At 39.9% G+C, this 18,627-nt stretch overlaps 1 protein-coding gene across 4 annotated transcripts in view; it reads left to right on the top strand.

Annotated features, from left to right (window-relative positions):
• The window catches only part of RCAN2 (regulator of calcineurin 2), a 259,476-nt gene that overhangs the window by 221,198 nt on the left and 19,651 nt on the right, over positions 1-18,627 (top strand). For all 4 annotated transcript variants that reach the window (XR_008528767.1, XM_054569451.1, XM_054569450.1 and 1 more), the window contains one exon: positions 16,232-16,405. Coding sequence is in view for 3 of the 4 variants with exons in the window: in XM_054569451.1 (XP_054425426.1) it covers positions 16,232-16,405 (174 nt within the window). In the remaining variant the exon portion in view is untranslated. The remainder of the gene's footprint in view (positions 1-16,231; positions 16,406-18,627) is intronic.

Below are 18,627 nucleotides of genomic sequence, written 5' to 3'. Positions count from 1 at the left end.
ACACCGGAGGACAGCACTGTAATTCCCAGTAGCACAATTACATAAATCAGTTTATTCCCTAAATCAGTAAGTTCTTAGTCTTAGGTGGTCCAGCCCATGTCTTCTAACATGGTACTTCTCAAGGACACTGATCATGTGGGGCGCTTGTTGAAATGCATATTCTGAATCAGTAGATCTCAGGACTTAGGACCTGAGATAATACCTACTGGACAAGTCCCCCAGGGCGGCTGCTGCTGGTGGTGCTCTGTGGTCCACAGATTAGACTTTCAGGACCACAAACAGCTCTCAGAACAGTGTCTGCACTTCAAAAGGTCTGATAAGTGTTAGTGATGATTATTATTGCTGAGACGTTCAGGAATTCCAACTCTGTGTGTCAGATGCAGTAGTACCAAGCATTGTGCAATGGATTTTTTTAGTTAAATACCTAACTAGAATCCTTTGATAAACTCATTTATGAGTTTTACTAACATCTAAAAATTGATTCTGTGAATCCCTCATTAGATTATAAATAAGTAGCCCTTAGTAGGAAGAAAGTCTATGGCATGTGCATGATTTGCTGCTGGGAACTGCAGTGGAGGCTTCCATGTTCAGGCAGGAGCCGCTCATCCGGAGGGCCGTCACACCTTTCTAGTGAGCTGAGGACCACAGTTTCGGAATCAGTGATTTAGGGATTAGCCAGTTGGTGAGCATGTTGCCAGTGAGCCTAGGACATCCTGAGGTCACAACATCATCGATAGCACACCTCCCATTCAAAGTCCTAATTATAGTGATGGCAAGTTACCAGCTTCATTCAACGTGCTGCTTCTCCACAAACCTTCTATCACATGCAGAGTAGAGAATTCTTAGTCAAATCATCCTTCTTGACGGGCAATGGTTTTGGTTCTAGGTCAGGCTTATATTCAACAATCCTGAACTTTTGTGTGTAATGCACACACACAGAGTGTATAGTGTGGAAGAAATATAGGTTGTTTTTATCACTATGACACAATTTACAGATGCTTCTAGTCTGAACTGCCTACATGAAGCTCTCTTCCTTTTGACAGACAAAGCTTCTTTTTGGGTTCCAACCATCTTTTCTAGGACTATACAGATATTGTTCACAATACTGCTGATCTGTGAGACATGTATTAGCAAAACTAGCTGAAGGCAAAAGATGTATCCATCTCATTGGCTGAGATGCAATAATAGGGGTGAAACCATATCAGCCCAACCTCTCCTGCTGTAGGTGGGGTAGCCTGGAGGTTGAGGCTGTACCTCCAGGTACCAGACTCTCTGGGATAAAATCTGCATCCTGTCACTGACTGGCTTGCCATGTTAGGCAAACTGTTGAATCTCTTTTACCCCTTCTCTTTATCTGCCTTATAATCTTATTGTGAGAGTGGAATGTGGAAGGGGCTTAGAGAGGGCTTGGCACATCAAAAGCATTCGCCCCTTAACCATTCTTAGTCATACCTGTAGTACCTATTTGCTGTCTCATAAATGTCCAAGTGAAAATACAACCACTGAGCAAAATTGCAATCTGAAATTATGCTCAGTGTTAGCTACAGCTGTGGAGTTGGTCCACAAGGTCAATGTTGATGGTCATATTTCAGTTTGGGACAATGCCTTCTTTGAATATCTTGCGTCCTGACTTTGTGACAGGTTGAAACAATCATTTAGTTTCAAATCTCAAAGTATTTGAACATAAGAGATTTACTTTTATATCAGGGTTTTACTCATTAACATATATTCCTTTTATGTCATTACATAAAGAACAGAGAGAGCAGAACCTGAACAAAATTAAAAAGGTGTACTTGAGAAGAGGAACAGGAACAGTAAGGAAGACCATTAGGAGCAAAACAAACTGTGGGCTTGCTTTCTAGATTTAAAGATTAACTTGCAAAAAAGTTGCTTATATCTGCATCTCAAAAGAATGCAAATGCCCTGGATGGAGGCATAGGCAGACATGCATCATCTCATTGTGCAACCATAAGAAGGAACACAATTAACTTAAAAATGAAAAACACCCAGAACTGCCAGGAAATCACCCAGAAAAACACCCAGAACTGTATGGAAGTCTGAAAACCAAGGATTTAAAGAAGCTATATTCATCTAGATGGGTAGGAGGGGCTGAGATAGGGAGTCAGGCACAAAGGACTTGGTGTGGCAGCAGGGAGCTGGGGGCAGAGAGGCAGCGAGGCAGAGGTGGCCAGCAGAACGGGCAGCCTCACATTCCCATGTGGTGGATAAAAATCAGGGAGACACCTTGTGAGTGAGCAAGCCCGGCCCCAGGCCAGACCACTCAGACCTGGGTTCTAGCGAGGGAAAAAGAAAACCTTGTTAACTTCTGCCTGTAAACCCAGGGGGGTTGGACTAGCAGAAGAAACTGTCGGTTTCTCAGGAGAGCCCGGAATGCACACAAACCCCACCCTCACCACCCCCGCTGGGAACCACAACCAGGACAGCAGCTGAAGGAGTGCCAATCACATACAGAAGTGGGTGAAGTGATTGGAAATGGGGCAAGAGCCAGGCAAGCCCCCAGGAGTCAGCCAGCAGTGGCATTGTTCCCTTTTCAACCGTTTCCCACTCACGGAGCCACAGTTGCCCAGCCCTGGCAAATAATTAAGGCTCCACCCTGCATGACCTAACAGGTTTGCGAAAACAGAATCAAAGTGGCTCTACCTAGCACACAGACACAGGGAGGCTGCCAAAATCAGGAGACAAAGTAATACGGCCCAAATGAAGGAACAGAACAGAACTCCATAAAAAGAATGAAGCAATGTGGAGATAGCCAACCTATCAGATGCAGAGTTAAACACACTGGTAGTCAGAATGCTCAAAGATCTCACTGAATATGGCAAAAGCATAAGGGAATAAATGAAGACTCTACTGAGGGAAATAAAGAATAATCCACAGGAAACCAACAGTGAAGGGAAGGAAGCTGGGATTCAAATCAATCATTTGGAACAGAAGGAAGAAATAAACATTCAATCAGAAAAAAATGAAGAAACAAGAATTCAGAAAAAATGAGGAGACTTTAAGAGGACTCTGGGACATCTCCAAAAGGGCCAACATCCAAATCATAGGGATGCCAGAAAGAGAAGAAGAAGAGCAAGAAATGGAAAACTGATTTGAAAAAATAATGAAAGAAGACTTCCCAAATTTGGCAAAGGAAATAGACATAGAAGTCCAGGAAGCACAGAGAGTTTCAACCAAGTTGGATCCAAAGGGGTCCACATCAAGGCACATCATAATTAAAATGCCAATGCTTAAAGATAAAGAGGGAATCTTAAAAGCAGCAAGAAAAAGGCAGAGGGTTCCCATAAGACTGTCAGCTGATTTCTCAAAAGAAACTTTGCAGACTAGAAGGGAGTAGCAAGAAGTATTCAAAGTGATGAAAAGCAAGGACCTACAACCTAGATTACTCTATCCAGCATAGCTATCATTTAGAATGGAAGGACAGATAGAGTGCTTCCCAGACAAGGTAAAGCTAAAGGAGTTCATCACCACCAAGCCCTGATTACATGAAACGTTAAAGGGACTTATGTAGGAAAAAGAAGATCAAAACTATGAACGTTAAAATGACAACCAACTCACAACAATCAACAACTGAATATAAAAAACAAAAACAAAAACAAAGTAAACAACCAGAACAGGAATAGAATCATAGATATGGAGACCATGTGGAGGGTTATCAGCTGGGAGGGGGAAGGGGGAGAATGAGAGAAAAGGTATATGGATTTAGAAGCATAATTGTGTAGGTACAGACTAGACAGGGGGATATTAAGAATAGTATAGGCAATGGAGAAGCCAAAGAACTTACATGCACAACCCATGGACAAGAACTAAGGGGGGAATCACCATGGGGAATGGAGGGACTGGGTAGAGGGAGTCAAAGAGTGAAAAACTGGGACAACTGTAATATCATAATCAATAAAATATACTTTAAGAAAAAAATAATCAACCAATGAATAAATAGGTGAAACAAGAAAAAATTCAAATGCCAGTCCAATTTCATGGGAAAAATAAGGATACCACTCTGCCTTTGAAAAGCTTACTTGGGTCTTATGACAAATGGCAAAATGAATGTGTTAAATTTTAAATTGCCTCTCTTCAGAAGGATGTGATACAGGGCATATTTATGATTTAGCCCTTTAATTTCACATTAAAATTGTTAAAAATGTCCTCATCAATTATTGACAGCTCGATATAAAAACAGTCTTTACTTCAGTCTTGAGAAGATAGAACACTACCTGTTTTTAGATTTCCTACCCCATTTAACTACAACACTACGTGGCATTCAGGAAATAATTTCCTAAGTTGGAGTTAGCACTGGTGAGTCGTTTGTCCTATTTGCACCAGCAGGCTCATGACCTGTCTTTTAGAATTTAAATAAAATGTAATCAGTGGAGCATATTGCTAGGAAAATAAATGTTGTAAGAAACATGCAAGACCTTTAAAGTAATAAAATCTGAAATCCCATTTGTTTTACTTTTTTTGTGCTTTCCTAGTACTTAATGGCAGCATGAGTGTTCATGCCTAGGGGAACAGTGGCTTAGGACCAACTATTATTTTTGTCCTCTTCTTCCTCACTTCCCCAAAATCCCTTTTAGTCATATCCAACCTCAGATGTATCTATGAATCCTTTGATCATGTTGCTGCCCTGCCTGGGACAAAAGCTTCTTCAAAAGGCCCCCACTGCCACTCTTTTCTGCACGTCAAAATTCCCCCATCTTTCATGTGCCATTCCTTCCCTGAAGTGTTTCTTGACCCCTGTGCATATACACACACAAACTTTGATGACGTCATTCTGAAAAGAGATTCAGAATGCTTTTTAAAAAACAAAGGAAGTATAGATTAAACCTAGGTGGAAGGAAGGGTATGTAGGGATAAGAAGTCAAGAAAGACTTCTGGCAAGAATGTGTTTTATTTTATTTTTGGCTTCCTAGTATAGTATGGAGAATCTTAATCTATGTGTTTAGTACATATTTGTTGATTTTATTGAAGAGTAGTTTGAAGAGAAGGACAAAATATCAAAAAGAGGAGGAGGGGAGGGCTGTTCCATCCACATTGCCCTTTTTGTTTCATTGCCACGTGAGCCTTTTTCATACAGGCTTCCTGCACGGTGCACCGTAGGCACTCAATGGTGAACACATGAGCAGAGGACACAAGTCAAAGAAAATGAACCATTCTTGCTCGTGAAGTTCTCATAGTCTCGTTAATGAGGGAGCAGTTACCCTCACCGATTAGAAACTACAATGGGAGCACAGTGGAAGATGTCCAAACCTCAGGGAATTCTGGAGGGATTTTTCACATAAAAGATCTAAACTGGGACTTGAGAGACAATTAGAAATTATCTAATAGGGATGTAACGAACAACATGATGACTGTAGTTTACAAAGCTGGATTGTATATTTGAACATTGCTAAGAGAGTAGATCTTAAAATTCTCATCACAAGAAAAATTATTTGTAACTATGTGAGTTGATGGATAGTAACTAACTGCATTATGGTCATCATTTTGCAATATATACATTTATGAAATTCTTATATAAAAACCTTAAACTTATATAATTATATGTCAATTATAACTCAATAAAACTAGAAAAAATAAGAATATAGAAAAAAATAAATTATCTAAAGGAAAAGAGGGTCAGTGGCTGAAGAGAGGACAAGTGAGTGAAGCCTTGGAGATACAGAACAGCCTGCCTTTGGGAACCTTTAAGTGGAAGTCTGGCTGGAGTATAGGGGATAGATGAGGGAAAAGGTAGAATATAAAGTTAGTGGGGTGAGTGATGGCCATTTTATTAAGGGCCTTTAATGCTAGGCCAAGCTGTACTCAAAAGCTATGTAAAGCAACTGAAGGATTTTTATAGAGGAAGAAATATAATCCGAATTTTCTCTTGCCTCAGACTTTCAAGGATGATTCGAGGTTAACCTATCTGAAGCTGGGGAGACCCAGTGCAGTCAGAGTGAGAGCTGCGGGGAGCCACAGAATTGGTGGAAGGATCAAGGGCAGATAATGAAAGGCAGAGAGAACACAGAGCTTGTTGACTAGTGGCATGTGGGGTGAGGGAGAAGGAAAAGATCATGGTGACACTCAGCTTCCTGGTGTGAGCAACTGGGTAGCTGGGGGCCTTTCATCGAGACAGAGGGGCAGCAGATTTAGATGCCCCAGCCATTAAGTGTCAAGCCCCTATTGGATATCCCGAAGGAAATATTCAGCAAACAGTTGAATATGGAGAACAGAGTTCATGGAGGTGGGTTTGTCGAAAAGGTGATTGAGGTGTGTTGGGAGAGGGGAAGGAGTCAGGTGGGAGGGGCTTAACACCTCTCTAATGTGTCTGAACATCAGCAATTTTCGCTGGCGGCTGGCATCCGTTGTTTGCTCACTGTCTCTCTGAGCCTCGCCCCCTGCGGATGGTGCAGGATCTCCATAGGGAAGGACTGAAAGCAATTACCCAGTTGATTTCCGCCTTAGAATTATTTAATTTACCATTCTGGTTTTGTAAGAGAAACTTTTAAAGCTTAACAGCCAAGAAAGAAATCTTGATAGTTAATTTGGGCCCTGTATTTTAAGTAATAACATTAATAATCATGTTCATATAATTAGGCTTAATTTATGTGAGATAGTACTCCATGTATTCCTATAATTGCTCTTTACAATCTTTAAGGATTGGATACAGATACACATAGAGATATAAACACAGATGAAGGCATAAATAAAGACTTACTTGGATCTAGATATCAGGAGATTTGTACAGCCAGAGCTAGCAGGCCAAATGTAGTCATAAAAACAAAACATTGCTCATCTTTCAATCTGGGATTTATAATAGTAACAGCTCACACTCACTTATGGCACTCAGAAACTTTCTAAGCGATTTAAAAATAGTAAAATAGTCACGCACTTAATGCTCAGGACACCCCTATGAAGTGATACTGTTATTTATTCCCACTGTACAGATAGGGAAACTGAGGTGTCAAATAGGTAAGTTGCTCAAGGTTGTACAAATCCTGGACCCAGGATTTGAATTAGATAGTGTGGCTGTAGAGTCTGTGCTACTAGCATGGCTTTATACTGCCCCTCTTTACCTATATCTAATAGATAAATCGGTGCTTAAACGAATTTGAAATGCAGTGTCTGCCATATGAGGTCGGGTAAGCTGTGAAGGAGGCTGTGCATTTTATCAGTTACACGCACACGATGAAAGCACATATCTAATCAGGATCAGCCACAGGCACTCTTGCAGATTGATGATCAGAGAAGAGGAGTTAGTGGCCCAGAGAAGGATGAAGCTGTCCTTAGCCTTCAGGAAATGCCCTGAACTAAGGCAGCCACTGAAATCGTAAACTGAAATGTGGCAGCTATGAAAGGAGTGTCAGATCCTTTCTTTGTATTTATAACCATGCAGATATGTCTGATTTTGCAGCATGGAAAAGAGATCTGTGCTCGTCACGGCTCTCAGAGGTCCCAAGTTTGCCTGGCCCACCCCCTCCTCACCTCTCATACATGCTCCTCCCTGGGAATCCTTAGGTTTTCAAAAACCCATTGGGGAGCTTACAAGTGTCCTAGGAGGCAGGCAGAAAATGTGCAGGCATCCGCAAATGGTATCTTGCTTGGCACAACCAGATTCTGTAGCCCCTAGGCACTTGGTGGGGACAGTGTGACTCACCAGAACAGACCCTGGATTCAGGTGCTGGGAGGGTCTCACTCATCCAAAGGGTCCTGGGCAGGCACATGGTGCCACCTCCAGATTCCTCTTGGTCCACCCATCTGGTACTTAACTACCCCTTACTGAACACCTGCAGGACAGGTTTCAAGCACCTCTAACTTGCTTCTCCCCCTCAGTTCTCTGTCTCAGGTATTTACAAAATGGGTTCAAGCGGGGCAGCCACAGAGCCATCTGTAATATGAAACACAGGCTGAAACTTTGAAGATGCAAATTTCTTGGCTCACTTTCTAGTGATTCAAACATTCCAGGATATGAACCTCATCAGTGAGAGTGATGTAAGCACGGTACTTATTTTAGCCAGTCTGAAAACCTAGACTCTGGATTACTTGGTGATGGCACAGTAGACTCAGTCTCTTAGCCACATTTCTTAAAAAGTGACTGACGCATCAGCTTTAGGGCCCCTGACTTGCATAGGCCTCTCTCTACCCACAAAAAACCCTGGAGGGCCCTGGCAATGCATTCACATGGCCATATTTTTTTTAATAAGATTTGCAGAAGTTATTCTTTATGACTTTTTTTGCTCTCATTCTAAAAAAAAAATAAAATGCCTCTTTGCTGCCTAATTTGGTATGATTCTCACTGAAAGGGGCTTCCAGTATTGTCAAAGCTTCAGGCTCCACAATACTTAAATTTGCCCGTTCAAAGATCATTCCCGTTTATAACTTCTGTTCATTGTTTTAGTTTTGGAGGAGTTTTTTGGTTTTTGTTTTTTCCAGTTCTTTTTAAAAGAATTTTTTCATTGTTGTCAATTACAGTTGTCGCCTTTTTTCCCCCATTACTCTCCCCTGCCCTACCCCGCCCCCCAGCCTCCCACATTCACTCCTCCCCCACCCATTATCTTTGTCCATGGGCCCTTTATACAGGTTCCTTGACTTGACCCTGTCCCCTCTTTCCCTGTTACACCACTTCCCCCCTCCCCTCCAGTTTCTGTTAGTTTGTTCTTTATTTCCATGTCTCTGGTTCTATTTTGCTCCCTTGTTTGTTTTGTTAATTAGGTTCTACTTGTAGGTGAGATCATATGGACTGCTTTTCCAGTTCTAAATGCATAGATGAGGGCTCAGTGGAATCAGAGAAATGGATACTTCTGTAACTAAAGAGAAGTAAAGTGTGCTCTTGCACAGGGATGTTATCCAGCCAGAGTGAGCTTTAGGGCACCACTGGGAGTGAAAGAATGGGACTGGATGCGAACCACAGGGAACATTCTGTTGAGAAGATGCAAGTGGTGAATACATAAGGTTTGGGGACAAAGCAGGTCCTTTTAGAGTTTGGGGTCAGGTTTTAGATCTCTGTCTGTCACAAGGACTCCAAGGAGAAGGAATAAAGGCTTTTGTGTCTTTGTCAGTGAATATATTTTCTCAAAACAGTTTTGTCTGTCTAAAGTCTGTCTGTGTACTCCTTTTATCAATAAAGAATGGTTGAGGGCCTCCCTTGCATGATGATTTTTTTACTTAGGTAATATCGAGACCACAAATGAAACAAAGCATAATCTAAGACAAGTCTGCCTGGCCTAAGAAATCCTGCCAAGTTAAAATCCAGATGTAAATCCCCCCCTCACCCCCACCACACACATGCAGGCTTAGTTACTCCTTTTACATAAGGAGTCTGCATTATGGAAGATTTACAACAGCAGACCTTTAGACAAGAGACCTTCTGAGTGGTCTATAAAATTCAGTGTGATCCTTCAACTTGGATTTGCACATGACCTGTCGGTGGTATCCACTGAGAGGTTATAAACCTAAATGAATTGTTTCATTCTTCAGCAGCTTCTGGGAGGTATTATCTGACAGATGAGAGCCTTGTGATTTTGAGAGAAGTTGAATTTCTTATTAAAATAATTTATAGTCAAAGAGATTGTGAGAAAATTGAAAAGTACGTGAAGGCACACAGCATCGTTAGGAATGAACATAAAGGCATCGCTGGAGTTCTTAGCAGCCACGTCTTCCAAGACAGCACTGTCCTTTCAGGTTGACAAGGAACGCTGATTTTCTTGTTTTTGTTTTTCAGACTTCCCACTTTTTTGCATATCATCAATGATATTTATGTAGTATAACCAACTTGAGTTTACTAGTTCTAGTTTTGCTAACTAGTTAGTTGTGTAACTTTGTAAAGGTCATTAACTTCTCTGGCTTTCAGTAGCTTCATATGCCACTCAAGAATAATAATAATTCCAACCTCCCTCAAAGCGACTGCTCAGGAAAGTGAGGATTCAATGCGATAGTATATTCGATGATATTGTTTATTAGCAGCCTGCCTGGTTTAGAGTTACAATGAAAATAATATTTTAATATTCAAATTTTTTATAAAATACTTTGGGGTCTTGTATCAACCAATCAAGTAGAACCCATTGAATGCTCTTTCTTCTTGCTCCCCTCTCCCCCCACACAAACATGCGTACACACACCTATCTTGCACACCCAACCCTAGAATGACCCAGCTCTCTACTTACTTCTATCTTAGGAAAAAAATGGCGTAATTGTATTGATTGGTTCTATTTCAAACTGTATTATTCCTAGGTCCAGTTGGTCACCATAACTGCCTGTATTAGTTTTCTAGGGCTGCTGGAACAAAGTGCCACAAACTGAGTTGCTTAAAGTAACAGAAGTTTATTGTCTCACTGTTCTGGAGGGTGGAAAAACAAAATCAAGGTGTCAGCAGGATCATGCTGCCTCTGAAACCTCTAGGGGATCATTCCTCATCTCTTTTTAGCTTCTGTTATTTGCAATCTCTGGCTGGTAGATGCATCATTCCTATCCTTTGTCTTCATGGTTTTCTGCCTTCATATGGTGTCTTCTCATAAAGACAATAGTCACATTAGATTAGGGGTCCATCCCACACTAGCATGACCTCACCTTAACTAATTATATGTTCAATGACCTTGTTCACAAATAAGGTCATATTCTGAGGTACTAGGGACTTCAGATTATCTCTTAGGGGAGACATAATTCAACCCCTAACACAGTCTTCAGATTCGTTCACCTTGACTGTCCTTATTTCCCACCACAGCAGCTGTTCTGCATCTTCCTCAAGCTCCTCAAGCTCTGTTTCCCTTCTCTACTCTTAACAGAGATACTCACCTTCCACTCCCCTGAGACAAAAAAAAAAAAAAAAAAGAAAAGAAAAGAAAAGAAAAGCAAGCCAACTTAGTTCTGCTTGTTCTATTTCCAGACTCATCCACCCTTACTTAGTCACTTCCTCCCTCACAGGCAGAAATGCCCAAAGCTCTTTCTGAAGCCCCATCTGCACAACTCCATCACCAGTCCCCTCACCTGTTTCCTGTCTTTTCACTCTCCTACATCAGTAGTTTCATTTCTTCAACCAATAAATATCTCTCCATACTACTAAGAATTTTCTTGTGTCCCTCACTTCCCACATAGTTATCATCCCAGTTCCTTCTTTGTCATTGCCAAACTCTCTTTCTCCAACCTTTTACCTGCCCCATTCACTCCTCAATCTGATTCAGTCTATGTTTCGCCTCCATGTCTTTTCAAATAGCTTTCAGTAGGATCACCAGTGGTCTCTCATTTGCCAAGACCACCCTCATCCTTTTTGCCTTCCCATGGCTTTCACTTGCTCTCATCACATGTCCTGGAATGACCTCTCTTATCCTTAAGATTCTCATTAGCCCTCTTGTCTTCACGCCAAGCCAACCAAATCCTTACTTTTTCTGAGATTCTATCTCAGCAGTTTTCAAAGGGTGGTCTACAGATTTCTGGGAACTCCCAAGACCATTTTCCTTGAGGTCAAAACTATCTTCATAAAAATACTAGAACATTTGCCTTTTCGAATATGTTTGACATTTACATCCATGGTGCAAAAGAAACAGTTCTTTATGGTACGAATCAATGCAGTGGCATCGCAATGCACTAGTAATGTTTGTATTCTTCATAGCTGCACACTCATGGTTTAAAGAAAGGAAAAGGAAAAGAAAAGTTAGAAACAAAATACCAGTTTCACATAAGAATGTCCTTGAACCTTTTAAATAATCTGAATAACATGGAGAGTAGACATAAAGCACTCTGTAGCATACCAAAATACAACATTTGACTTGAGGAAACAGTTTAAGCTGTTAGAAGCTGAACTGGGCACTAATTTTTCTTGGCGAACACCATTTTGATTTTAAAAAAAACATCTAAAAGACATACTATATTTGTGCAGACCTTGATATTTGACAGCCATTTTCTCAAAAATGAATGAGTGAGCATGTTACATCAAGGAAGGATAAAGAATAAACTTTCCAGCAAAATTTTTGGAGAATTTGTATCTACAAACATGAATGTGACAGCTTTTTCATCTTTAAACACTTTGATAAAATAGGTGGTGATATTATTAAGTGGGATTTTTAATATTGGGTAATGAAATGTGTCAACATTTGGAAAAGCTGTGTAACTCAGGGAATCCATATTTTCCAAATGACCAATGCGCACTCTTACAGAACATATATAGGCAAAAAAAAAAAAAAAATCTATCAATGATGTCAAATAGATAAATGGATTTTAGTGTAATCAAATAAAAAATGGTATTTGATTATGGCTTCAGATTCAACATTACAATATACCTTAAGAAACTGTCACTTGTCGAGCTTTAACGATGCATCAATAGAGAATATTCACAATTATTTGCAAGGCTATTAAAATACTCCTCCCTTTTCAACCACATATTTGGGTGAGACCAGCTTTTCTTCATACACTGTAGACAAAACAACAGAGTGTTAACAGATTGAAAACACAGAAGCAGATGTGAGATTCCAGGTGTCTTCTATTAAGTTAGAAATTTCAGAAATTTGCAAAAAAATGTAAATATCAATCATATTACATTTTTTCTTGTTTTGGAAAGGTTATTTTTCAAAAGAGATTACTTTAACATTTAATGGTTTTATTATTATTACTTTTAATGGATGTATAAATAAATTTTTTAATTTCTCTGTTTTCATTTCTAGTACAATAAACATGGATAGTTGAAACCCACATTAACAAAAGTTCTTTAGGATTCTATGTAGTTTTTAAGAGTATAACAAGGCCCTGAGACCAAAGTTTGAGGTTGCTGCTGTGATCTCAAACAGTGGCTAAAAAAAAAAATTAACCTGAGAAAATGAGTGATTAATTGGGTTTGTAGTGTGGTAGACGGGAGGAAACTGGCAGCCAGTGGGCAGCAAAATATCGCTGTGTGCCTGGCAGGACCCTGAGCATTAAAACCATGGGAGATTACTGGCCTGGGAACCAAAGGGTCATCGGTTTGGTTCCTAGTCAGGCACATGCCTGGGTTGCAGGCCAGGTCCCCAATAGGGGGCTCACGAGAGGCAACCACACATTGATGTTTCTCTCCCTCTTTTTCTCCTTTCCTTCCTCTCTCTCTAAAAATAAACAAAATCTTTTTTTTTAAATGGGAGATTTGCTATAAAGGCAGGTGGAGGACCCCTGAGCTAGCTTTGTTCTTGGCACTGTTTTGCCCCAGGGTACATCTGGCCAAGAGTATGTCTGGCAGGTTCACTGTGTTAGAGCTGCCTCTAATCAATTTGGTCTGGTATCATATTGCCCAAGCAAATGAAATGTTTGTCATGTCATTTATGAAGGAAAAATAGAGATGGCCAGCAAGTCCCTTATTTTTGGCCAGTTTTCTCCTCCTCCCTCACCTGCCTACCCCTACAAATTCCCAAAAGACCTGCAGAGAGGACACATCAAGTAAATGTTACTTGTTTTTTATTATTATTATTTTCATCATCACCATCATTGTAGAGTTTGGGCCCCAGCTGGTCCAGTGAAGACCCTGGCTTCTGAGTTCTGGGCAGCATACCAGGTTCGGTGAAAGGGCTCTTTTGACTTGTGGGCCTAAGCTCCAAACAAGGGATATCAAAGAGGTTTCTGTCATTTGCCAACTCCCCCTTGATGGCAGTAGCTGCCTGGAGCCCTATTTTGAGGAGCAGTGGAGAAAAAATTGCAAGTCATTGTTGACACCTGCCAGGCCTCTCAGCAGAGACAGCACACACGCCATTTATTCACTTCTCCCCTAAACCCAAGGCCAGGACTCTTTGATCCCCTTCTCCTATCCAGACCCCTGAGGCCAAACAGTTCTGAACGGTGAGATGGGAGGCACTAGGGAGAAATAAAGGATGAAAGCAGTGAGTTGGACTCAAAGGAAATGAGCACCTCCCCTCACGACCCATTTTTTTACTCCATCTTAATGTTCCTGCTGAGGCCTTCGGGTGAGGATCGGGAGACAGAGCTCCCAAACTGGAAACGGAAATACATGGAACCGCATAAACATGGAACCGCATTGATGACCCAAGGGTTTTTCCTAAAAGTGATACTCTATGTAGCAATAAGAGCTTTTGGTCTCTTAATTCCTCCCATTCTAGAAATTCTCCAAATTAATCCAACCACCAGCTGTGATTTGACAATGAACAATACTGTCATTGTTAGGGACCAGAAAACATTGTATTCACCAGGATTTCTGTTCAGGAAAGCACAGGATTCCTTAATGAGCCCCCTTAGGGGGATAGTTCAGGCCCCAGGCCTGGCTGTTGGCTGATCCCAAGGCTTTAGAGATGAGAAAAAACCTGCCAAGGAACAAACACAGGAAGATTGTGGTTTTGCTCTTGACAGAGAAAGGGGAATAAGAACAGAGCCTGGAAAGTGGAGAAAAAGCCACTCGAATCTCCATTCGCTCATGAAACCAAAAACAAAAACAAAAACAAATAAAATTTGCTTTGAGTGTACTCTTTGGGGTACTGGACTGAATAGATATGGTATAAAAGAGAGAGTGTACAGTGACAGGAATCAAAAAGGGGGAGACTGTAGAGGGCCACCCCCTGGGGAATCTCAGAAATGGACAACAGCATTTGAAAGGATCACAAGCCAATCTGAGTCAATTTCACCTGGATGCCCAGGAAGACCATCTTTGACATGTTAGTTCCTCTTCCTAGGCAGCCTCAGAAGTCAAGGATTTTACAACCCCACATCACGCTGTTGATTCTCTTAGATGTGGTCACACATGAGCTTTGGGTCAGTTTATTGCTATCCATCTCTTTCTCTCATTAAAGTAATTATCTCTTCCTCACAACCTAGCATGCAATTTTTTTCTATAGTGGAAAGTATCTTTGTATTCAGGGCTTCAAGGACTTTGGCTCCTGAGGCTCTGAACAGGTCCTTTTCTCTTTAGACCTCAGGGTGATTTGTAAAATGATAGAGGTGAGAAGGAAAAAGTTAAGTTAATTATCCTTAAGTCTCTTTCAAATCAAAATTCAATGAATCTCAAAGTATTAATCTTTTTTTGCATCTTCATTCCCACTTGCACTCACTCTTATGACAAAATAATTTTTGCTATAAAAATAAAAGAACAGGGTTTTTTTTTAATAGAAGTTATTTCCTTAGTAGTAATTTCTCCATTAAGAACAATCAGTAACTTAACATACACTTGGTTTTGTTACTTATCATAAAGACTTTTTTTTAAAGCTAAGAGAAACTCGACAGATGGTGTTAATGCATAATTTTTTAGTTCTCTATGTCTTTTCCCAATCTTATGAACATTCTCTTAGTTGTATGTATGTCTGCCTTTCACATTAGATTGTTAGGTCGTTGTGAGTTGAAACAAAATGATACTCTCCTCTGTATCCTCCTAAAGCCTAGAGACCACCCATCGGACAAGTCTGTTAAGTGTTCACTTTGTACAATTGAACTGAAAATTGTATTGAGTCAGAATTTTTAAATGATTGCTCTGCATTGTGATAGACTTAGTTATGCTGCAGGAATAAAATGATCCACAAATCTCAGTGGCTAAATGTAACAGAGGGTCTTTTTTTTTTTTTTTTTTTTTTTGGTCAAAACAAAGTCATTTATAGGATGGAGTGAGAGTAGGCAGAAAGATATTTGTGCTTCACTCAGCCAATCAGGGACCCAGGCTAAGCAGCTTCCTGCTTCCGACCGCAGAACCACCTCAAACACATGGCGTTCTCAGGAGAAAAAGACCGAAAAATTTCTCAAGAGCTTTTTCCTGCCTTCTGCACCCATTTCATTGACCAGGACTAATCACATGACACCATCTGATTAGAAGAGTTTGGGGAGTATGGACTCCCATTCCTTTATGTAAGAAAAGTGTCACCAAGATCAAAAATCACTAACAATGTCCACCACATGCTTTACTCAATTGCTCTAATAGTTTGGAAATAACGGACTTCTTTCAGAATCTTGGAACACCTATGATCTCTCCCCTGAGAAGGAAACCCATGTACACAAAAACTTACTCAATATTTTGCATAATGTTCAGATTTCTCACGCACTGTAAACTCCATTCACTTTTATTCTACGGATCCCTGGAGCCAGGTTATGGATCCTTTGACTGAATCCACAGGCATGTTTGGCACCTGGTTAACAGATTGACAGATGAAAAAAACAACATGACCCATGTTCTGTTTTAATTTTATGTTGGAAACAGGCTGTTTATTTACTTAGTTATTTGTTTTTGTCAGATCAGGCATCACGTAAGATACATGACCAATGGATGTTCCTCCGTGTTTGTTTTTACCAGGAAAAATTCGAGGGTCTGTTCCGGACTTATGATGACTGTGTGACGTTCCAGCTATTTAAGAGTTTCAGACGTGTCCGAATAAACTTCAGCAACCCCAAATCTGCAGCCCGAGCCAGGATAGAGCTTCATGAAACCCAGTTCAGAGGGAAAAAATTAAAACTCTACTTTGCACAGGTAAGGTAATTTTTACCAAAGTTAATCCTTTTGCCCTGCATTATTTCTTGCCTTGTAAACAGTGTACATGGAGCTCTTTGCTACTTTCAGATGGTTTGTAGTCTATAATTAGTCCACTGAGAAATAACCCTATATCATGATTCTCAAGCTGGAGTAGCACAGAGGTTTAGAGAGCAGGCTCTGCGGACTGGCCGTCTTGGTTCCAACCCAGATTATTATAACACTTCACTGGGTCTTAATTTCCTCATCTATAAAATAGAGATGATGATATATACCCCGTACTGTTGTTATGAGGGTTAAGAAATTATTAAATTAGGGTATTAAAGTGTCTAGCATTTGGTAAATGCGTAATAAACTCTGGCTAATAGTTGTAAAGAATGCTCTAACCACAACTACCCCTGACCTTCCTGGCAAAGTTATAATTAAAAATTAAATTTTAAGGCAGTTTTAGTGGACTATATACTGTTTCAGTGATTCACATTCAGGAGAAAAGGTTACAAACATATGGAAATTAATTTTGTCCTTTACTTAAGCCAATATTAAATTCTAGCTATTCCAGAAATGAATGGGTAGTTCTTGGCAATGCACACAGTGTCCACACAACAGATAATCAATGGTCATAATGTGCCATCAGTAGAGATTTTGATCCATGTCTTATTGGTCAGTAAGCATTGTTTCTGCCTTCAGACTCTGCAGAGATGGTACAGTGAAAAGAATGTAGACTTTGCTTCTTTTTAGGGCTGATTAGCTTTGCATTTTATATATATGCCACATTTTCTTCCTCCATCATCTGTCAGTGGACATTTAGGCTGGTTCTATATCTTGGCTATTGTGAATAGTGCTGCAATGAACATGGGGGTGCTAATATCTTTTCAAGAGCCTGCTTTTAATTCTTTTGAATAAATACCCAGAAGAGGAATTGATGGATCATATTGTGGTTCTTTTTTAAATTTTTTGAGGAGCCAAGGATTCCAATTTTTCCAAATTGTTTCCAACACTTGTTGTCTTTTTGTTTTTTGGTGTTTTGGGGGTAGAGGTTTGTTTGTTTTTTTAAAATAGACATCCTGATAGATGTGAGGTGATATCTCATTATGTTTTTGATTTACATTTTCCTGATAATGAAGGAACTGAGCATTTTTTCATATGCATATTGTCCATTTATATGTCTTCTTTGGAGAAATGTCTATTCAAGTCCTTACACCACTTTTTCGTCATCTGTTTTTATTTGTTTGATTTTACTATTATAGGTTATAATAGTAAGGCACACCTATAAGTTATATTTGGGGGAGTAGCCCCTTATCCCATACATGGTATGCAAATATTTCCTGCAATTCTGTAGATTGCCATTTCACTTTGTTGATTGCCTTATTTTCTGTGCAGTATATTCCTAGTTTGATGCAGTCCCACTTGTTTATTTTTGTTATTGTTGTCTGTGCTTTTGGTGTCATATCCATGAAATCATTGCCAAAACCAATGTCATGAAGCTTTTCCCCTATATTTTCTTCTAGGAGTTTTATAGTTTCATATCTTACATTTTAAGTCCTTAATTCGTTTGAGTTCATTTTTGTGGATAGTGTAAGATAAGGATCCAGTTTCATTCTTTTGCATGTGAAAATCAGTTTTCCCAGCACCATTGTTAAAGAGGCCATCCTTTTCTGATTGTGTATTCTTGACACCCTTGTTGAAGATCAGTTGACCCCATGTGTGTGGATTTATTTCTGAGCTTTCTATTCTGTTCCATTGTGCCCTATGTATGTTTTAATTGCAGTGCCATCCTAATTTGATTACTGTGGGATATAAATATATATATAAAACAATAAATATACATGTATTTTTAGGTTAGGAAGTCCTCTCAAGATTGATTTGGCTATTTGATGTCTTCCATGGTTCTATATTAATTTTAGAATTGTTTTTTCTTAGTTCTATAAAAAACTCATTGGGATTTTGCTAAGGGTTGCATTGAATCTGTAGATTACTTTAGGTAGTGTAGACATTCTGCAAAATGTGACAACCTGGATGAACTTCGGGACATTTGCTAAGTGAAATAATACAGTCACAGGAAGACAAATATTGCATGATTCCATTTATATGAGGTAACTAAAGTAGTCAAATTCATAGAACCAAAGTGCAGAATGGCAATGTGAGCAGCAGGGGAAGGCGGAAATTGGAAGTTACTTATCAATAGGCATAAAGTCTCAGTTAGGCAAGATGAATAAGCTCTA

The sequence above is a fragment of the Pteronotus mesoamericanus genome, unplaced genomic scaffold (genome assembly GCF_021234165.1).
Source record: "Pteronotus mesoamericanus isolate MK-2021 breed Mesoamerican mustached bat unplaced genomic scaffold, CSHL_Meso_final contig_20, whole genome shotgun sequence".
Lineage (NCBI taxonomy): Eukaryota > Metazoa > Chordata > Mammalia > Chiroptera > Mormoopidae > Pteronotus > Pteronotus mesoamericanus.
This window is presented reverse-complemented; position numbering and strand designations above follow the sequence as displayed.